We start from the raw sequence: 23,305 nt of genomic DNA, 5'->3' as shown, positions 1-23,305 counted from the left end.
GCAAGTGCAGTCTGAGCTGTGTCATATTATGACACAATTTTTCTCTTGGAATAAAGATCCCTGGGAAGGGTTCTTGAGTAATCAGTGGTCATGTGTGGAAGGCGATGATAGCCCATTAACCGAGTACAAAGCAGCAGCGGAGGAGAAGGCTCCACCTGCGTAACCACTCCTCCCTGAGAGAGGGGAGAGGAAGTGGCGAGGAAGAAGAGAAGGGAAGAGGAAAGGGAGCCTGTTTCCAAATCCACGATACAGGAAGGAAGACAGGAAGCAGAGAGGGCGAAGAAGGGACAGGAGAAAGAGAGAGAGAGAGAGAGAAGGAGGGAGAAACAGAGGTGAAGCTCTCCCCCTTCGTGGTGCCCCCCTAGCAGGAGGTTGGAGAGGTGGTGGGTGCGGAGCTGCGAGGTGGCTGCTACTGGTAGGAGCCGAGCTGGAAGTCCTTGGGGGGCAGTTTGAGGCCCAGCGAGTTGGTTCCCAGGGGGTCGATCATGTTCTTGTAGCGTTCTCCGCGGTGCTTCATCAGGAAAGGACCCCAGTCAGGCTGAGGGGAGCAGACCAGCTTCAGGCGCTGCAGGGGGAGAGACAACACACAGTGGGTTTATACCCGCAGAGCAGAGGCATCAAGTCAGATCTATAGGGACTGTAAATAAGAAGTGGAGCCAATGAGGGAGAGCCTTTAACCTGAATTCTTTCTAATGGCCAGCAGGGGCAACTGCACTGGTGCAAAAGAACTGCAGTTTAAAAGCAGACAGGCCCAGCCGTGGAGATGACTGCTGATGTTGTCCCTGATATGTCTTGTAGCACATGAAGAACACCACATGGAGATGTTTACAAGGTTAAACACTGCATGTTCACTGGAGGGGGGCTTTAAGGTCTCAATAGCTAGTTTCAAGTCTTCTTTGCATGATGTTCATTCGGTAAATTATGGTCTCTACCTGTGAGTGACAAGAAGCTAAAATGGTGATCTGTCAACCAGGATAGAGACACGCAACACACAAACGCACCACTGAACGGGCTATATATGAAATATGTTGGCTCAATTTGTAAACTGTGGCTAGTGAGACATCAATTAACGGTAAGGTTGAGGTTTCAACACCTGGAATCGTCTGTACACACTTGAGCAAATCATTGAACCCCAATTGACAACAACAGGTGCTCCTATTAGCAAGGCCACTGCTGGAATGTGTGTGGGTGAATGAGAGGCACACGGTAAAGTGCTTTTGTGTAAGTGTTATATTCCATAAGTGCACTTCACTTGTGACTTATGTCACACTCTGCAATTTCCTCGAGGGTTTGATTGCATGCACGGCCGGTTGATCTTTCTGATATTCCCACTTTTATATGTTTACTGCTGCTCTTCACAGTTCTCCTGTGTCTGGCTCCCTTTTTTCTTTTAATTTCTAACTTGGTCTTTCAGTGTGATCAGGTTATTTCTCATTGTTGAAGTAATAATCTCGAAGATTTTCATTGAAATAAATGTCTGTTAAGTCACTATCTATAACCAATGAGGTAACACAATGGTGATTGAGCCTATGGCCAACTGAAGAAGGCCTTTGCATTTGCAGTATTACAGACTGGCTGTCTGGTGCGACTTTTGCGGAAAAAATCACAAGCAGCGCCCAGTTAGTGACACGTTTTCCATCGCCCAGCAGTGGTTGGTTTGCCAGAGAGGGTAGGCGGAGCTAAGCTGCACTAAGGGGCCGTCAGCGAGGAAAATCAAAAGAGTTACAACCGGAGCCAACCGTGGACGTCACACATGCGACACTATCTGGATATCTTGGAAATGTGCTCCCGCAATTACCGTTTATTGCCACAGGTGCCGCCAAAGTGAACGAAACTGAGGTCTTCGAGATTACCACTTTAAAGATGTTGACGCTTGATATCCTGGGAGGATTTACAGACTGTTTTGGTTCTTTTTTTCACTCCTAAAATCAATCAAACTTGAAATTAAAACAAAGTTAACGACCTCCCCCTCTTGCTTGTAAAACATCATCAGAACATTTGGCGTGTCTGAAGATGTTTGCAGCGTGAAATACTCCCCTGTATGAGTTACAGCCATGAGGATTATAAATGTCTTGCAGTCAAGCAAAGATGTGAAATTAAAGTGTAAATTTGGAGGAAGGTCTGTGATTGAGGCGGCTGTCAGAGCTGCTGAGGGAGCCGAGACGGTAGGAGAGGAAGCCACGATCGTCATCATCCATTAATCAGAGTATTTAAAAGGGACCCGCCGGACTCCCAGAAAAATGTCCAAATTAATACTCCAGCAGCCAGAAGCCTGCCTCCCCCTGCTAATGAGCAAAGGATGAGACTATTGATTTCTCTGACAGCTTGTGAGTGTGCAGAACTGTGCGTGTGCGTGTGTGTGTGTGTGTGTGTGTGTGTGTGTGTGTGTGTGTGTGTGTGTGAAGCAGACAAAAACAAAACATACGTGGCGATGTCTCGTCAGGGCTTTGTCTCTATTATTACCTCAGAGAAGCTGCCGGGGGCGAGGTGCATCTTAATCAAGAACATGATGGGGATCCAGATGACGGAGCAGATGACCATGAGCCAGCCCATGACCATGGACCAGGTGGGGTAGGTGTAGTCTTCGTATGTCATCACCTTCCACTGGTACAGACTCAGTCCCAGGATGCCCTGCACAGAGAAGGCGATACAGGAAATGTACATTAAAGAGGCTGCCCTCTCTTTCTCCTTCAAGGTCGACTTCTGCCGTGTCCTTGAGCAAGTGTCACAAACAACCAAATGGCGTCTTTTTGCAGCTTTTCACAATAAAAATATCGATATTTTTCAAAGCAGGAGATCATTAATCACTTGTAAAATGTGTTTCCTGCTGTAGGAGGACATTGTAGTTTAGAGTAAACAATGTTTTAATGGTCAAATGTGTCAGACTGAAACTTTCATGTATGTATGCAGCACGACCTGCAACACTATAATAAATCACATGGTTGTAGCTATTTTCTCATATGCAGAAAAGATATATAAATAATGACATAAAATCGATAGTTGCCTTTTTGAGAACCTCTGAAAAAAAATGAGCTATTTTGGTCTTTTCTTTACCACAGAAACATCTTGTAAGTCTCGTGTCAGAGGGTCAAGTTGCAGAAAATAAAATAACACAGATCTTGAATCAAACCTCATACAGATTATCGCTGTTTAAATAAGCAGATTTATAGAAAATATAGAAGGATTATAGAAGTCTACAAGTTGTGTTGCAACTGATAATAAAAGTACTTTTAAGTTTTGTTTTTTTCTTATTCAGGTATAAACTTTGTGAATGCCACAATGTCAGTTTTTGTTTGTTTATTTGTTTAGGGCCCAGTGAGCACCAGCCGGGATTTCAACGATGAAATTAGGTTGAAAACAGGGTGAAATCTGAACGTTCAAGACCTCATTTCAACCTTTTTCAACCGGCTACAATAACGAAATCAACGTGTCGGAAACACATTATTGTTTTATAATTTATAATTTATTAATTATAGCGTTGAAATCGGACTAAGGTGATGATTGTAGAGGCGTTCCTCCAAAATCATTTTGCAGCAGTTGGTTATATCTGGTCTACACATGTAATTTCAATGCATTTTATTTTTCACACAACAATCATAAATGCGGCGCTCCATGGGCTGCGTGATGTTCACAAGAAGGTTCAGACACATCGTAAAGGAAACCATGTTTATGCATCCCCACAGAAGAAGAACAAAGAAGATTGAGCATGTGCAGGTGCTTCAGCTGTGCAGCCCTGACTACAAAGGCAGAACGACCCCGGGATGCTGACGTATCTCATTAATACCTGACGGACAGGTGTGTGAAAGAAGATGCCGGTGGAGCGATGGTGACGAGCGCTTGACCTGAGTACAGTGATCATGGAATCAAATCCAATTCCATCCATGTTTACAATGTTTTATTTTCGTTGGTGACAGTGATGCACTGCTCGCTTAAACAATCATTTTAGCCGCTGTGTGACTTGAAAATTGCCGTCGATATGTGAACGTGTGATGAATCTTGTGACATAAGGAGGTGACATCTGGTCCAAACATAAACTTTTAATCAACGTCTTCAAATAGTCGCTGAAAAATCTTTCACTTCTGAACCAGTTTTGAACGTCTATTCAACGGGGGCAATAGTCATTTTTAAAAGTCGTTTCATTGGAAAAATGCTCACTGGGGAAGGTTGTCGTGCTTTATTTATTTCTTTATGTAGAACTAGTAGAGTACTGGACACATTTCAGTTTTACTATAGTTCAATACAAATCAGGAAAATCCTTGATAAACAAATTGATCCAAAGCTAGCATGGAGCTGAAGTATAATATTACTTCAAAGTTTAATATTACTGAGTTGCCTGTTAAGTTTTGTGCCTCCTTCAGTTGCAGCTCATTATCGTTAAGATTAAAAATAAGTGAAAGTCTTAAAATAAAAGCTCCAATTGTTGTTTTCACACTGCTGCAGTCTGATGTTGCTGAACTGCTTTTCTGCACTTAACGAGGACTGTACTGAAGATTTCTTCCCAATTACCTGTTCTGAACTCAAGATATGCAGCTAAAGCTGCGTCCACTGTTCCATATAAAGATGAGGATGGATGACAGCGAAAATGAGACCTTCATTTTTACTTTATGTGCAGTGAATACAAAGAAAGGGAGCTGAAAAGAAGTCCACCTGCTCAGTACAGAAAGACTACAATAAGACGAGGAAAAGGCAAACAAAGAGGAAAAAAAGGAGGCAGACAGAAATAGATTAGCCTGAGGTTGTGCATCAATGAGCTCCCGGTGGAAAGCAGATCTCCCTCGAGAGCAGCAGGATGACCAGCCGGCCAGACTGCTGCTCCATTTGTCATCGTCACCTCCGTTTCTGGAGCTTCCACTACAATTACTAACATTAAAGCCGGCCTGTTTCCAACGCCGTGTACAGGTATCTGAAGCTTCTGCTGCACAACGTATGACAAATAAGTGGCCATTTGTAAGAATATATGTTGTCTGGAATTGAATTGTAGTTGTGCTTTTGCAGCAGTCAAAGTGACGTCACACGAACTGTTTGGCAGCGACTATTTCGAAAGACACAAACAACTTGAGACTTGGCTACAGAAAATGGGAGGAAGAAATATATTTCGATTTTAGTGTAACAAGAGCAATTTCTCTCTGGTTCCTTTCCAATTGCAAATCAATGAACATGAAAGACAGCAGTGAAAATATGAAACGTTTTATGCTGCACATGTCAGTGTGTGTCTGTGTGAGTGGACGGGCAGAGCAAAAACAAACATACCGTCAGAATGGTCGGAGTCACAAAGGCCCAGCAGATCCTCCAGAATCGGTTTGGCTGGAAACCAATCATCATTTCAATGTCTTCGCAAAACCTCTGCAGACCTGCACAGAGATAAAAGGAAAAAGGGGAGAAATAAAACAAAAGAAGAGAGATTGGAGAAAGTCTGAGAGGGGACACAGCGAGTGACCTGGGTTTAATAAGGAGCCTTAAAAAAGGACAGGAAAATTCAAGCCATCCTTTGTGTGTGTGTGTGTGTGTGTGTGTGTGTGTGTGTGTGTGTGTGTGTGTGTGTGTGTGTTAGAGAGAGAGAGAAACAGGGAGAGAGAAGCGGTTTCTGTGGTCCCTGAGAGAAAAGCGAGGGAGCAGATGGCTTCATTCCTCTGCTCTTATTGACGGATAACAGTGAGTGACATGAAGAGGCAGAGTCACACAATCATTTCAATATGTCATCTGTACTGATGCTCTGACAAACTGGAGGAGAGCTGCTTGCTTTGCTCCTTGGTAACGGCCTTCTGACACACACCTGAGCCCTCTGTCTGCGTGTGCGACTTATATATGGCACAACAGAGACTCCTAGTGGTCACGGCAGGAATAACATCTAGTACACAGCAGAGCGGGAGAATTACTGTCCGACGTTAGAGACCTCTACATCTCAAGTTAATATACCAAAAGCAGTCGTTTAGAACGTTTTGCTCAACTTGTGTTGATGTTTCAAATGTTTTTTATTTGATCAAAGCTGCTGATTTTATGTGCTCGAATTTAAATTAAAGATCTTTAGAAAGACACGGGTATTTACTGACAAAAGATTGAGTTGCACATGCAAAGTGTCGGCTCTCTTGTTCTGGAGCCTTAAAGGAGACCTCGGTGCACATAAATAAAATTTGTTCTCAACCTAATATAGAGTTTAATTTTAAAACAAAAATGTTTTCCTGTAGCTGCTTTCTTGGACATCAGTGGGAGTGTTTAAGTAGACTTTTTGATCTGGTCTGAGGATGCAGATGTTGGTTAGTCAGCCCATCCATCATTTCGGTTATAAGAAGATATGTTATGTATGATATGTATGATTAGTCACAATCGTCATGGTGACATACTGACTGTTCGTATAGTGCAACATTTCCATCTGAACAGACTGGGCAGATTATTATACAATGTGTTGAAGACACCTGTGCTTTGTGCATGATGGACCTAGATTTATTTATTTGTGAAAGTTTTTGGTAACACTTTCCATGAAGGGGTGTGCATAAGACTGACATGACACCTTCATAACATGACATGTCACCTGTCATGAACATGAATGAGTCTTTATGAATGTTCATGGCTGTTGTCATTAAGTGTCATTCAGTCAATTATGTCATTTTTAATGCAAAGTTGATCTCAAATTGATCCTCACAGTCAGTCATATGTGCACCCCTTCAAAAAAAGTGTCACCAAGTTTTTTATATTGTTGTTATTTTTTAGTTGTTTTACTTTAATTTTTTAACAGTTTATCATTTCTTTCAATAACCATGTGTTTAAAGCTCCTGTGAGGAGTTTTTAGCTGGTTATGAAACAGTTTGAAATTAGTACTAATGCCTCTTTATTAGTTACAAGAGCAAACAAGACCATCAGCGACAAGACACGATTATACCTTTATAGCTATGTTAATGCCTGTAATCACTGCAGGGGGGAAGGTGTCAGATATGTCGGTTAACTTTGTGCTGCCAAATCAGCATTTTCTCTTTATTTTACACGGCAAAGATACACAGGGAGTGATACTTTTGAATGTTAAAGAAAGCAGGATGAGATTTTCTTTTTGTTAAAGAAACACTTCTTACACATGTTCAGGACAAAATCAGCAAACACATAAGAGGTACCCCTTTGTCCACAGGGGTCGCCAACATCAACACAAACTGAAAGTTCCTCACAGGAGCTTTAAACTTGGATGCAAGATAATAGAATTTATGTTGATATTTCCTGTAGTGTCGACATCGAGACAAAATGTCATGTATGCACACAATACTTCTAACTGATGCTCCCCTGAGAAAATTGGGACTAACTTAACATCCCCTGACATACGTGTCTTTGCTGGCCTCTAGTGGTTTAACTCGCCACAGTACTCCAGGAAAACTGTGACATCACTGTGACATCGGCCAAATCCCAATCTCCACACTCACGGACTAATGGACTTTGAGGCATATTCCTGGCAAGTGCATGAGGGCTCTGATGCGGACTTTTCAACGCCAAATTACAAACTTTCCGTGAGTCCACCTATCTGCAGACTTTCCTTTGGTAGTTACCCAGAGTTCATGGCAAACTTGTTGATGTATACAAACGTGATTGCCAAGCCCCCCACTAAATGTAAACAAATGTTCGTACATTGAAGTAGTATTCAATAAAGTTTGAACAAAAAAATAAATAAACTAAATGTAAACACGGAACCGCAAAAACGTTTAGCTGTAATAAACAACAAAGAGGCCTTTGAAAAAAAACGTCAACCTCAGAATTAAAGGTTTCAGTATATTGTCTGTTCAGTTTCATATAGTTTTAATAAAAGGTCTTGCGATATCATCCTTACTCACCATAGAGGTAGGAGATCCCCACCAGCTCGAAGATAGCAATGATGACCAAAGAGTAGGAGGCTGCGAATGTGTCCACCAGCTGCAGCATGAACATCCCACTCTGTCACAAACACAAACACAAACACACACACACACACACACACACACACACACACACACACACAAAACATTACAAAAACAATCCAAGGCCTCGTCTTCCGATGACACCCCTCGCCTCTGCTCTCTCATTTCTACGTCTGACTCTTCCATGGTCATAACTTTCACACTGACCTTACCGGATCAGAAGAAATGACATGTATGAGTCCTATTTTAGGCTGGATTTTTCCCTCTGAAGCTGTCTGGAGGGATTTTAATAAGACTCTGTTGTTCCACTCGCTGAGCCTGTCCTCTGAAGGCCACGACTTCGTTTTACATGCAGAAATCTGTCGGCTTATTCAAAGAAAGAGTCCGAGGCGAGGGGAGAATACTAAAGAGTCTCTGCGATGTGGCGTCAGTGTGTGGATAGAAGTGTGTTTTTGGGTCAGTGTCGTACCTCTGTGATCATGGGAAATCCCAGGATGAAGAAGCAGGCGCAGCAGACCAGGGTGAACAGGGGTTTGTGTTTCCTTAAGTATTTGGGGAACTCGTCTGACACGGAGGTTACGATGGTCTCAATGGTGGCAAACTAGGAGAGAGATGAGTAGAAGGAAGAGGAGGAGGCAAGTAGGGAAAATGGGGAAGAAGAAGACAATTTTTCCTGTTTAATCACAGGTTTGATGGGTGATAGAAAACATTTCTCAAATATCATTATATCTGAAAAATACAATAAAATAGATTCTGTTAAGGTACGGATGATAATACAACTCTACATTTAGTGCTTCAGTCCTACTCTCTAAGGCATGTCACAGCAGATTAGAACCCAACTGATTTGGGATTTTAGAGACCAATTTGTGCAACACTGCAGCTGATTTTACAGCTGAAATGAAAACAGACTTATTCTTTTGGCTTGTGCACCGATTTTGCACAGATACGACGATGCATTTGTTCTTGTGCTGCAGACAGTGCAAAGAGTATTGTAAACAATGTAGTCGGAGCGCACTCTGCTGGACAAACTACATGATGACACCATTGCTAAATCATCCCAAGCGTTGCTTTCTGCATAATATGTTCTCTAAAACAAAGAGTTTTTATCCATCCATCCATCATCCATTATCTGCACAGCTCATCCTGTTCACGGTCGCGGGGGGGCTGGAGCCTATCCCAGCTGTCATTGGGCGAGAGGTGGACTGGACTGATCGCCAGTCAGTCACAGGGCTGACACACAGAGACAGACAACCTTTCACGCTCACATTCACAGCTACAGGCAATTTTAGAGTTGCTAATTAACCTAACGAGCATGTCTTTGGACTGTGGGAGGAAGCCGGAGTACCCGGAGGGAACCGCGCATGCACGTGGAGAACATGCAGACTTCACACAGAAAGGCCCCCAATGTCTGAGCTTGGATTCGATCCAGGAACCTTCTAGCTGAGAGGCGACAGCGCTAAAAAACTGCACCACCATGCAGCCCTAAGAGTTTTCATATCAGCGTACAAAGGAAAACATAAACTTATACATTTATCTGTGATGTGCCCATATCAGGCTACAGACATATATTGGTCGGGCTTTATAGGAGATCTTGAGGAGTCTCCACTACAGAATTACTATAAAGTATCCAATCAGGCCAGTTTGGAGCAGCATTTCAGCTTCAACTGAACAGTCTTAAAGAGGACATATTTTAGCTGTGCAATACATCTTCTATTAAGTGTTGGTAAAGTTAAAAATGGTATATTTAAAACATTTTATTTTTCGGAGCCTCTCCTTCCGCCTGAAACGAACAAGTCGTTTTGCTTTTTGCCAGGTGGAACCCTTAGCCACGATTGGAGTGACCACGTAGCCCCTCCCCCACGTGTGTGATCCCACATGGGGGAGCGGCCGCACTGCACTGTCACTCCAAAGTTGTAGAAAACATGGCTGCTCTGGGATCGGTTATTCGGCCTTATATGTACGAGCCAGAATCGCCAGGAGGTATCGGAAAGGTAAGTTGAAATCTTGACCACGACTTGACTACAAGCTAGTGCAAGAAGGCAGCCTGAGGTGAATGACGATTGGTCAGCCAAAGCAAGATTCTACGTAGAAACCTGCAGCTGTTCTGAACGGCCCATTTCAGAGGCGACCTTTTTAAACATGTGAATCTGGAAAAGCACGGAATTATGCAGTTTTCACTTTTTCACTGTGAACAATAAACACCCAAAAGAGTGAAACCCATGCAAAAGAGAATATCCATTTAAAAGATTTGGCCCCTTTAAGTCAGCAGGTTTACTTCATTAAAATCAGAGCAGCTGCTGCTGTCAGAGTATCCTGTGTTGTGAAGCGTTCGCCTCCAATTCATCCAATAAACCCATTTTCACAGTAATTTCAGATAAAACAGATAAAGAATATTAACTTAATCCTGAGCAGGGGAAGTTTTGTAAACACATTAGTATTGTGAATTTAGATTACAATCAGGAGACTTGACAGGTGGAGTTTGTGTGGAGATTAGCAAATGTAACAAGACGGTAAAAGGGGCTCAGAGCCCAGAGGACTGCAGTGGAAGAATATACAAACAGAGGGAGGTTTGTATGCTGTGTTTGTGTGTGTGTGCGGGCTGTAGACACTCATTGGCACCGAGCTATCTGCTGCTGCTCCACACTCCTCTCCTCTCCTTCCTCCTGAGCTCCCAAAACTAATTTCCCGTCAACATCCCAAGCCTATTATCGCCGATGCTTTCTACAACAAAGCCACCATCAGCCCACACATCGGAGCCGCCGCCGCCAAGGCAAAGTAACATCATCATTTACTGTTGCTGTTGACTTGTGTCTTAATGTGCCACTGTGCCCTCTGCTCCTCTGCTCGCCTCCGGAGCATCACGGTGCACTTGAAGGAGTTAGTGTTTTATCTGCAGTTGTTTGCGCAGGATTGTAGCTGCAGGTGCTCTGGACTTTGACAGTGTTTGTTCACTGAAGTAACAGAGGGAATGAATCAGTGCAGAAACTCACGCAATTAAAGTTTGGGAACTGAGAAGTGGAGAGTTTCACTTTAAAGCTGCGTTAGCTGAATTTTTGCCAACATGAGGGCTACAAAACAAACTGACATTCAATTAGCGAAAAATAGCTTATTCACACACACAGCAGACATAGAGCAGCGTACTCATTAGGGATTATCACTAATTTGGAGTCTTCAGGGAGCTGAAGAATGTAAGTTCAACCTTTTCTCTCTTATTAGCTCCAATTTAGTCTCCTAAAACTCCCAGGAGAACTACTGTTTGCAGGAATACCAAAACAAAGAGCTGAAAAACACTCAAAATCTTTAAAGAGCTGAATAGAAGAGTTAAAGTCCTGTAGTTTTACTGTACTGAAGCTTTAAACATTGATAAAATAACAGTTTTCAATAACTTTTTCTTAAGAGGACAGAGAGTAAACATTGCTTGAATAAACATCCAAATGTCAGATGTATCTAATGTCAGAAATCCTCCACGGTGATGCCTTCATGTGCTCATGTTTGGAACTTGTAAGCTGGAACCACCTTACTCAGATTTGCTGCACTTAAATTGAACTCAAACTTTATATTACGTCAGTGTTGTTGTTCTAAAACTTTAAGGTCAACTTAATTTCACTCACTTCAATCACGCAGACCCCCCTCTGCTCGAGTACCCGGAGAGCTGCGGCACTTCAGCTGAAATCAGGCACAGTGGGTGGTGTGTATGGGTAATTATGTTAATTGGGTCAATGTGTGCAGTGTTTATACTTAGCTGGGTGGCGCAACCGAAGTCGAGTGTGTACTTTGGAGAAAACTAAAGTCAAGAGACTCTTGTAACTGACGTAAAGATTGTGTATGTTGTGAAACTTTTAGATTTTAACAACAAAAACAGACTGTTTGTCGTTGCAACCCCCGTAGAAACTGTTTTTCTCTCAAAAACAGACATCCAAAACACGTTACCAATGCTTTGAGAAATACCAACTGCACGACTGCACCGAGCTAAGGAGTTAGTTTAAAATGCCTTTATTGATTCAGGGCATCTCTTTTAAAAAATACCCCATCAATATCAAAGATGTTAATGCCGCCAGGCCACATGATGAAGTGTGTCATGACTCTTCCTAGCCACGTCCTGAGAAAGACGGGATGAGGGTCGAAACCGGCTGACATTTATTTCTTTGATACTGATGTTTTTTTACGAGAGATGCCCTGATTCAATAAAGTCATGTTAAACTAATTCCTTGCCGAGTTTGCCTGAAGAAAGCCCAGTGGCTTCGCTCCCTCAAGAGTTAACATTTTAGCCTTCAAGAGCACCTGGCTTTGATCTGATCTCACATTAATCTTAACACTTAAAACAGCCATAAGGCACTTTCATTTTGAGCAGTTTTTACTGTCATGTCTTTGTTGACCCTGTCCTGTACTTAGTGTTTAATAATCTAAAAAAAAAATTTGTTATGTTTGTTTGCAAAAGGGTTGTTTGCATATGTGGGGCATACAGTCGATGAGAAGTGTTGACGAAAACCACAGACTCTGCCGCTCCTCTGAGCTTTCTCCGTTTGCAGCAGGCAGGCGCTTTGAGCTACAATGTTGTGATAAACTCACTGTACACTACCTGTGGAGCATCAAACAACCGACAAGGTTAGCAACTAGCGACTAACTAATTAGCGAGTGAAGAAAGTGGAACATGTAGCAACTAAAGAGACCAAACCAGAGCTAATATGAGTGAAGAAGTTGTACAAAAATGTGATTCAATGTGATGATAATGTTTGCTCTGTGTTTGCTGAGTTAATATGGGTGTTGGATATTGCCAGGACATTGTGGAGGTCGTATGCCCCCAAGTGGCCAAAAATATTTTAGGAAATAGTTATTTTTCTTGTCTTGTCCAGATTGAGATGAGTGGTTTTATATAATGTTCATCTCTGTGGTTGGTAGAGGTAGAACTGTTTAGCCTAGCTTAGAACAAAGAGCTACCTGTTAGCCTAGCTTAGAACAAAGAGCTACCTGCTAGCCTAGCTTCATCCAAAGTTAAAAATATACCTTCTAACAACTCATCACCTTATCTACTGTTATTTTCACTTGTGTTGAAAGCAGACATTGTGGGTTTAGGAACAGTTAGTGTTAGCAGAGAAGCTATTTCTTGAGAAGTAACCACTTGAAACGTTAGCTATACGCTATATTAAGCATTAGTCTTTAACTCGTTTTCCAAGCTAGCATGAACAAACCCTTATTGTAGGATGATTTGGGGATATTTAGGCAGCTCACAAGCACAACATGTGAATTTTAAAAATATATAGCTAAATAGAGTTTTTGTAACAGATCTAGTACCCCTCTGTTTCAAGTCTTTTTGCTAAATTAAGCTAGCAACATTGTGGACTTTTATTTTCTTGCTAAGAAGAGAAACGGGTGGATTTATAATGGTGTTGAGTATTTTGTGTCTTTAAATTTGGCTCGTATCGAGGGGAAGAACCATCCCATACTCTGAAATATTTTCCTCATCTTTATCATGAGGACTTATAAGCATCTTAACTGTAGTAAAGACACACACATACACATTGAAGGAGCAGTGGTTACCATTGTATCCAGACCGAGAGTCAGGAGCATGAGGAAGAAGATGATCGCCCAGAAAGGAGACAGGGGGAGTCTGGTCAGAGCCTCTGGATACACCACGAACGCTATGCCTGGACCTGACACACACACACACACACACACACACACACACACACACACACACATACATAGATGTAAATACACACACACCATGTCCACAGCAGATAAACAGCTTAAACTGCTTCAGGTGTGTTTCAGCGTGCAGCGTCGACCTGCTGCTGCCTGCTGGTTGAGTATCTTACCTTCATCTGCCACCTTCTCTATCGGCACTTTCAACTCATGTGCCATGAAACCAATGACCGAGAAGATGACAAAACCAGCAAATATACTGGTGGCACTGTTTGTACATGTCACAATTATAGTGTCCCTGCAGGGAGAAGGAGGAGAGAGAGAAGCAGAGGCTGGATGAGCAAATATCTGCTTGTGTGGCTAAAACAGAGCAGCAATATTCAGCGTATATAACAAGAGATATGTCATAATACTGTGCATTTCATACATCTCTGGCTTGTGCGTACACAGATAAGAGATGCAATTGCGCCCTCTGGTGGCAAGAATAAATACCTTTGCTCTATAAAGTGTAAGACAATTACAGTAAGTGTACACAAGGGGGTGCTGTGCTTATGAATAAAATGTTGACTCTTTTAAACAAATGCATGTCTTTGAATTTTTTAATTCACTGTACATTTTCAAAATAAAAGCCCCTTCGTTTTGGGTGTTTCAAATTAAAAGGTCTTCATGTGTTTTTATCCTAGTGAAATGATTGATTGATATGTCAGCGTATATATTCGACTGATTTTAACCCCAGAGGGAGGGCACTGTGAGCGAGACAAAATGAAAGAAACAATGAACTGCAGGCTGCAAAGAGAGTCATTTATTAATGCCATTTCTATCAGACATACAGATACAGTGTCTGCAGTGACAGTTTGAATTTGTCTGCCAGAAGCATGGTTTACCTTTTGTGTGTTTACCTGTAGCAGTTATTGTGAAACTTATTGTAGGAGGAGAGAGTGATGAGACCTCCCCAAGCAGCCGACAGGGAGAAGAAGATCTGAGTGGCTGCATCTTTCCACACCTGACAGGGAGAGAGAGAGAGAGAGAGAGAGAGAGAGAGAGAGAGAGAGAGAGCTGCAGGTAAAGGACAAATGGTGCAAAAGAAAACATTGTGTATGAGCTGAGTATGTGAGCGTCGGGTACCTTTGCATCATTCAGTTTCTCCCACTTTGGTGTGATAAAATAGAGGATGCCGTCAAAGGCACCAGGGAGGGTCACTCCTCTGATCAGCAGGATGACCAGCACCACGTAGGGAAATGTGGCTGTGAAATACACCACCTGAGCAGAGAGGAGACGGAGAGGAGGCAAAGTGAGAGAGTGAGAGGCGAGAAAAGGATGGAATTTGTAAAGATAACAGTTGCAATAAAAAGATTGCATTGCTGATTAAGGTAATGTAAAACCACTGGCTGTGCAAACTGGGGTATCCATGGGGTAATGTTGCAAAAGTGCAAATCACATCCATGTCCAGCAGAGGGATGCATTGCACAAGACTTGAGGGATCTGTGGTGCATACAACAGATATAAAATGTTTCCTTCTGGATGTTAACTCCCATTACTAAAGGGAGGGAAATAGATCCAAAGGATGTGCAGATGACAAACAAAGGTAACAGTTTGAGAGACGCAGGGAGGATAGATTTATCATTCTCCTTTTCCTCTCCCTTCCAGCAAAGTTGCATTTTTGCATCCCACAATCCAATGCAAAACCTCTGCAAAATCCACCGCTCTTTGGACATGTTGTAGGCCAAAAAAAAGAAATAATAATGTTTTATCTGAGGAAACACAAGCAACACAAATCACTGCTTATTGAATGTTACTCTCCTGGAGTCCATTTTGGTTCGTAAGGAATTGTTTGATGTGTCAAAAATGTTAAACAAAAGTCATAAAGGACGTATACAAAACCTCAACGGCTGGCATTCAAAGAAATACTTAAAGTGGTAATCTCAAAGATCTCAGTTTCGTTCTTTTTTGCTTGGTAATTGCGGGAGCACACTTCCCAGATATCCAGACAGTGTCACATGTGTGACGTCCACGCTTGGCTCCAGCTGTAACTCTTTCCTTACTGACGGTCGCTTTCCTTTTTAGACTGTTTGCTTCATCTGAGCATCCAATTTGTTTCTTTTTCTTTCGATTTTCACTTATTTTTGAAGTTGTATCTGTAGTCATCCATCTTTTCTTTGTTTGTTCAGCCATAGTAGATTACTGTTTACTCGCAACACTTGCAGAGAGTGGGAAAGCAGCCGCTTAGCTCCGCCTACCCTCTCTGGCAGACCAACCACTGCTGGGTGATGGAAAACGCGTCACTAACTGGGAACGCTTGTGATTCTTTCCGCTGAAGTCCCACCAGACCCCCAGTCTGTAATACTGCAAATGCAAAGGCTTTCATCAGTTGGCCAATCACCATTGTGTTACCTCATTCGGCGATAGATAGTGACTTTACAGACATTTATTTACATGAAAATCTTCAAGATTAAAACTTTAAGCCTCTCCTACTAAATTACATCTAAAAGATCCAATTCATATCACTTACTACAGGCAGATATAAAATGGAACACGCTATGAAACTGAACCTCAGGCTGTTCAATTTAAACACAAGCTGTACTCCTGCTGAGGACTATAGCAGCTCTCTCTATCATAAGTTACACATTTCATCACTAGAGGGCACTTTGCTCACTGACAGGAAGTAAAGACAAAGTGCTACAGTAATTTAAAACTGGAGGCAGCCTCAGCTTTTCTTCTTAGCTTCAGACAGCAGAGGTCAGAGGAGTTTGTGTGTTTTCTTACCTTGTTTTTATCAGCTCGGAAACATTTAAAAAATCAAGTCATTTTTATCTCACGCTGATTTAGAGAAGCTTTTATTTCATCTCGTTTAGATTGCTGCTGCCTCTGCCCAAAATCCATCAAAGGTCTTCAGCTTGTCCAAAATGCAGCAGCAAGAATTTCAGCTGGCACCAAACGTAGAGATCATATCACTGCTGTTTTGGTACACCTGTAAGTTTTAGAATTGATTTTAAGTACTTACTGATTGCTGAAAGGTCGGGCCCCAGGCTGTATTTCTAACTTTTTTATGAGCCGACTCGGAGCTTAAGATCGTCTGGCAAGCCCCTTTTATTAGTGCCACAGTCCAGGCTCTGTGCCTGCTCTGTGAGGGCGCCTGTGCTGTGGAACAGCCTGCCACAGGAAACTAAGCGAGCACAATCTTTTAAACCCCTCTTCAAACACAATTTTAGAAACAGGCTTTTATGTAAATCATCGTTTAATTCTCTTACCCTGATCTGAGGTGTTATTTTAGGCAACATCTGTTTTCAGTTGTACCTGTTTACCTCACATGTAACCCACAGTGTTTTATTGTTGTTGTATTTGTTTTATGGACAGCACTTTGTAAACTTTGTGTTATACAAATAAAGTTATCAGTATTATTACCTTTCCTGATGACTTGATTCCTTTGGCTAAAGAGAGGTAGACGATGATCCAGGCCAGCATCAGACAGCCTGCCAGGGGCCAGCGGATGTCCCCTGGATATTCGATTCCTTTAGAGATGTGCAACACGTTATACCTGCAGGGGGGAGTCACACGGCAAAGCTCAGACTGACAACAAACCTTCATAAAACAAAACAGAATGCAGAGCTCAGTCTATATTTCCAGGGCAGTGAGATCACTATTATTATAACCTGTTTCCATAAAAATCAACTTGATTTAATTTATAAACAATCAGGTCAAACTTTTCGCCTTAATCTTTCTTGTTTCAAAGGAATGCAACACATTCATTGAACTAAACTGAAACTAATTCTATTTTTACTTTACTTTTAGGGGAAATCACTCATCATATTTTTACTGCAATGGCAGGTTTGACACTTTTATGACATTTTTTGCAAAACATTTCATGTTAAACTGTTGGTTATATTTTTTTGTGTCTTTTTTATTTTAGAATAGTGTAGATAGATTTTTTTGCATCTTCTTTTGTATCAGATAATAAAGTTGTTTGTAATGTTTTTCCATCCCCCAACATAAACACACAATGCAGGTTAGGTAATTCATCTACTCATTTCATATTTAACTTGTAAAAGTGTATTTAAGTGTCTTAAAATCAATATTTAGAGGCCCTCTTCTAGTGCAACATGTAAGACTCATGATCCAATCTTTCTCAGGGAAAATGTCAGGAAGAAAATCATAACTTTTATGGTGAGCCTGGTCTTAGTCCCTGTAAAGCTGTTGCTGCTGTCAGATTTGCAGTGTTGAAACCCTAAAAGGCCAAACGTTCTATGAGACTGAAAAAACGTCAAATCTCATCTCCTGCCTAAGGCCATTAACACAATTACAAAACAACACCTGTAAACCAAAGTGTACAAACTTAAATTCTCTTTTTTTCAGCATGAAGAAACACTCACTTGAAGTACTCCTCACTGGGGCTGACGTAGGTCTTGTTGCCGTCCACAGTCATGTTTATCAGCTTGCTCAGGTTTCCCACAGCGTTCGCGGACAGACAGAAAGTGGAGTTCTTGATGGAGGTGATGTTTCTGTCCCGCAGGATGCACGTGTCTGTTCCAATCAGAAACCAACACACGTCAACAGGGAGAGACTGGCAGAGAGCGGCTGTGGGACGCAGCTTACTGTCCGCAAAGACGAAGCCAACAGAAAGATCAGGTCTGGAGAGAGGAGCACTGACAGGAGGCTGTTCTGAAGTCTGTGATACAGATGTGTTTTATTTTTGATACTAATCTTTATGATGTGTTATTCATATCTGTGTCTTAGTTCAGATTCTTCAGGGAAAGAAAGAAAAGAAAACCTGTTTTGTATTTGACTCCATAATTTTTCAAGAAAACACCTCTGAAACAAACTGCTGACAACTTTTTATCCTTTTTGCAATCTTTAAATCCTGCTTTTAAAGCAAATTAAATGCAGAGCTGCATTCTTAAAGAGCTCTGAACTCATTTTGTTTTTCTAAATATAGAACTGCTGACTAAAATTGAGAAATACTTCCTGCATATTATCTTTTACAAAGCAATGACTAAACATCTGAGCTGCAGAGAAAAGCAGTTTTCTGTAACTACGGGAAAAACGCAAGCACGTTATGCATCTTTTCCACTAAACATATAAATGTAATCAAAACTGTTAAAGGAACAGTGAAACAATGGCACGCATCATCTAATATAAGAGTGAGATTTATGAAAGACTTTTCTTGATTTATTGGATGCACATCGCACAAAAAACAACATCGCACTATTAGTTGGCCGTCCCATTAAGTTATTAAAAAACATTAATTTGCAGCGTGTTCCTGTATTTTTTAATATAGAAGTGTAGATTAAAATAATAATATTATTACCTGATCTTTTGTATCAGATAATAAAGTTGTTCTTAATAGTTTTCCACCCCACCACAAGCACACATATGATGTGAACACACATAATATAACGCAGGTTACATAATGAATCTGCTCATTACTTTATCAATCATGTGATTATTGTAAACTGCCTTGTTTTGTGTTTTTTGTTCTTAATAATAAACATATTTTATCTCTTTTCTTTTCCTTATTTAAGAGAGTGAGAGAGTGGTAGAGGGACTATAGGTGTTGAATGGGCCTGCAGTGTCGTGTATCAGCCAGCAGGGGTCAGTCTCGAGCTCACTGCAGCACTGCAGCAGCTCCGCCGGTACAGTAAATTTGTCAAGCAAGCAGTTTTTGTGCTGAATGCACAGAAACGCCAGAGGCAAATATTTCACCAAATGAGCCGAATTTCGATATTTATTCGACGCAGATCGACATCAAACACCTGCCGGCACATTTTCGTTCAGTCCAAACATGATTTTATCTCCAGTTTCATTAAAAATCAGACCAAGACAGACTGCTCCAGCTGTACACTGCAGCTTCAACGGATAAACAAATACTTTAACGTGACATTATCACAAAGCAAAAGAATGGAAAATATATCAGATGTTTGTTTCTAAGTGTGATCTGTCACACCGGGGCCCCCCTCACACATTATCATACAACATGGATCAAACAGATAAAGTAAAGAGTGCTCTGAATTTAAAAGCACCGCAGAGATCACAGGTCAGGATTCATTATACTGCAGGACACCTCAGCTGAGGGAGTCATGACGCATTGCGCAATGTGGAGAGAGAGGTGCTTTTGGAGTGTGTGTGTGTATGTGTGGTGTGTGTGTGTGTGTGTGTCTGTGTCAGAGAGAGAGAGAGAGAGAAAGTGTGTGTGTGAAGGTGTGTGTGTCTTACCTAACAGCAGCATGTCTTTGTCCTTACATTCCACCGTGTTCCATTCATTCCTACAGTTAGCCCATGGCAGTGAGCCCTTCAACGAAGCGAACAGGTAGTACAGTGTCCAGCACATAATAATATTATAGTATATGGCTATCAAGACAGATATTATCAACATGGCAATCCCGCAACCTAAAATAAATAAATGAGACGAAATATATAAATTACTCTTAAGAGAAGTAGAGAGCTCGTAAAGATAAAAATGAGGTTTATTTTTGAATTTGGTTTATTAGTTTTTACTTGTTTAGTTGTGGCAGTTTACCTTGCAGAGCTGGGATGCATTTCCACACAGACACGGGACCCTGGCTGGCGAACTGGCCCAGAGACACCTCCAGTAAAAAGATAGGGATCCCGGCAATGCCCAACATTGTCAGGTAGGGGATCAAAAACGCTCCTGCGGGGAGATTAAACAGCAGGCTACAGAGAGCAGCTCAAGAGAAGCCTGGAATAATACTTCATAGAAATGTTTTTTTTCGTGGTAATATTTTTTCTTTAAAAAAAACAAAAAGAAATACACAGTTTGGATTATTATACTGCTTTAAGGACCACAAAAATATATATTATCTGGTTCTAGTATAGCTAAACTAATAATAACAATAATAATAATAACACATCGATGTTATCCTTTTCGTTACAATAAATAACACTTTTTAAATAACATAAATACATCATTAAGCCCTATTTTTAATTTCGTATCGTTATTTTTTCTTTCGTTTTTCTTTATGAAAATAATCTCTAAACAAAACCTCGCTTCTATAAGATTTTTTATTATTATTATTTTCACGATAGTATTTTTCGTCTGAGTAAAGGCACATTAAAACATCTCACTAGAAGCAGTTAAAATCATTTAAAACTTGACTTTAAACGTGGTAATTTCTGATTTTCTGGCTGATTTTTGTTTGTTTCTTGAATTACAAGCATTGACCCAGAACTCTTACCTCCACCGTTTTGGAAGGCAAGATAAGGGAACCTCCACACGTTCCCCAGTCCCACCGCATAGCCCACCATGGACAGAATAAAATCCAGTTTATTGGACCAGTTTCCCCTGGCCTTATTCTCATCTCCCCCCTCGTCATCATCTTCAGCCTAAGAAGAGAAAAACAAGCATTCAGTCTCAGAGCTGAGTCGCGCCAGATCCCTTTAACCATTAGAGAAATAATAATAAAAGCACTGAGCCTGGGCCTACACGGGAGACTTTCGGTCCATCATCAATACACAAATACATTTTTACCAGCTTAAACTATTCTATTCATTAACACTTCTTAAGATAATATAATATGTTTTCTTGCAGTTATTATTTTGCTCTCTAATTATTTCTGGTTTATGTTAATTTCCTTCTCAGTTACAGCTGCGTTTGACAACCAGAGTTCAGCACCAGCTGTCCAATGACAAGCCTGTATATGACACTCCTCTTCAGCTGCACTTACAGAGCTATTACTCCCACCAAACCGCAAGATTTTACAACAAAATCTCACATGCACAGATAATAAAGCCTCGCTAATGACCAAATATTAAACATGGCTGAAAATACCAACAAAGATGCGTAATTACAGCTGCACCGCAGGATCTGACAAATTCATGGAAGAAACTGCATGAATATTCAGAGACAGACACAGCACCATGTATGGGAATGTGTGTGTGTGTGTGTGTGTGTGTGTGAGTGTGTGTGTGAGCGGTGGGGAGTTCCCTCGCGGGGATTGGAGACAAGCCGCAGTCTCGTGTAATACAGAGCTGCCTATCAGCCGGAGAACACCTGGGCTTGTGGGCCATACCAAGTGTGTGCGCTGGGAGCAGGGAACAACGAAAATACCGCGAGAGTTCTATCTAATCCTCTACATCAATAATCGTTTTGTACCTGAGAGCAAAGATCAAGCCAAAGGAATCACCGGAAATCAGTTGATCTCGATAAAAGACAAATAGTTCCGTTTAGGGCTGATGTTCCCTCTGCACTGGCTGTAGATCTGATCATCACAATGATTATTAAATATCACCTCAGTTTGATTTTTAGCTGACATAAACGCTTTTCAAAGTTTACTGGTACATCAGATTGGTGCAGAGGAATCAGGACAGGGTGCTGCGCAGAGCAGAGACACCAAGTAGCACAGGATCCACCCAAAGCAGACTCCTTTTCATTCATCCCATTCAGCTTTTGAGCTTTTACGCATGTTGGCCTTCCGCGTAATTTATAGCCACATTCATTCATGCTTCAGGTAAATGAACTACGGAAAAGTTCATCTGCGAAAATCCCGAATCACAACAGGCAATAAAATAATCAAATCAGTGCCACTGCCTTTCACAATAATTAGATAACAATTATTTCTAAAACATTCCGATGGTGAGCGATAGGTCTATGTTACGGCCTTATAATGATTTATTTTTAGGCCATATACGAGTGTCAAGCCTCAGGACTCCACTGATTCAGCTCGGAAGTTGTAAGACTGTAATTCAACACTTTTAAGCGCATCTTTGCAGCGACGAAACCCAAACCAGCAAACCTGCAAATACCCCCTTTTTAAGTGACAACCAGAAACCCCCTTTAAATTATTCTGTTCTTTTTCTCCACCACACATCAGCGGCACTGATCTACTAAACCTCGGCATGGTGGGGGGAGCTCCCCGGGGTTTGCACCTTCCCTGTTTGGAGGCAGCAGGTTAATCCAGCCAGCTTTTTTTCATCAACATCCACCCCGCACCTGCCTCCAGCCGCTCGGCTCTCCGTTAAGGAAACGGTTCATTTAGCTGACTTACCCCCGTCACGGTGCCGGGCTGAACAGACGTGTTCCCATCTGTTCCCAGTATGATGGTGGTCTGGCTCATAGCCGTCCAGTTGGCCACGGTGTTGTTCTGCTCTGCGGTGGCCCGGAGCGGGTCGCCGTACTGGGCGGACATCCCGCGGGCCGAACCGGCGGAATCCTTCCTGAAGGCCGAGTTTGCAGCCACGGATCCAGGGACCGGCGGCGGGGTGCTTTTAAACGTCCCATACGCTTTATTGCTGTCCTGGTCTCCCGGTTTATTTTCCGTGGGACAAAAAGTTTTGTTCTCGTTGCAGGGGGGCGGCGGCTGAGGCGCCGGGTGATGGTGAGGGGCGGGCGGGGGGCACGCAGCCGTGTTGTCCGGTTTGTTTGTTGTAAGTCCCGCAGCTCCGTCGGGCTGCTGCGTCGGGATGTAGCCGGTGGGAGCGCTGGGCGGCTGTTTGGCCATGTTGCTCTGGTCAGAGAAATCCTGGAACATGGAGGGACAGATCAGCAAGACAAAAGGCAGCAGACCGGCAGAAAGCGAGAAGCTGTGAGGCTGCAGCCCATCTCTGCTCTGGGACTAAAAATGCTCAATTCTCTTTCTGCAACGTTTTTCTGCAGCATGGTCTGGCTCTGGCTGCTCTATAGTTTCAGCTCACAGTCTACCGAGTGTGTTGGTTTGTGTGTGTGTAGAGTGTGTGTGTGTGTGTGTGTTAAAGGGAGGGGGTTGCTTTGCTTCTCCAGTTCTCGCTTTCTGCAAGATTCTTTAATTTTACGGCCCATTTCCCCCTCATGTCATTCAGCCACA

General features: G+C 42.1%; 1 protein-coding gene across 1 annotated transcript; it reads right to left on the bottom strand.

The window, feature by feature from the left end:
* Nucleotides 1-409: 409 nt before the first annotated feature.
* On the bottom strand, nucleotides 410-22,993 carry slc6a5 (solute carrier family 6 member 5). The gene is made up of 15 exons (XM_069664583.1): nucleotides 22,511-22,993; nucleotides 20,702-20,849; nucleotides 20,026-20,157; nucleotides 19,722-19,895; nucleotides 17,882-18,032; nucleotides 16,917-17,049; nucleotides 14,640-14,774; nucleotides 14,414-14,517; nucleotides 13,688-13,812; nucleotides 13,410-13,522; nucleotides 8,341-8,472; nucleotides 7,809-7,908; nucleotides 5,251-5,351; nucleotides 2,464-2,631; nucleotides 410-565 (listed from the first exon to the last, which is right to left on the bottom strand). The coding sequence occupies exons 1-15, from the start codon at nucleotides 22,991-22,993 to the stop codon at nucleotides 410-412; spliced, it is 2,355 nt and encodes a 784-aa protein (XP_069520684.1).
* Between the last annotated feature and the right edge of the window lie 312 nt (nucleotides 22,994-23,305).

This window comes from Semicossyphus pulcher, unplaced genomic scaffold, assembly GCF_022749685.1.
Source record: "Semicossyphus pulcher isolate SPU_LCO1_2020_fin unplaced genomic scaffold, fSemPul1.0.p SCAF_1, whole genome shotgun sequence".
Lineage (NCBI taxonomy): Eukaryota > Metazoa > Chordata > Actinopteri > Labriformes > Labridae > Semicossyphus > Semicossyphus pulcher.
Note: the sequence above shows the minus strand (reverse complement) of the source record. Positions and strands in the feature narration are given on the sequence as shown.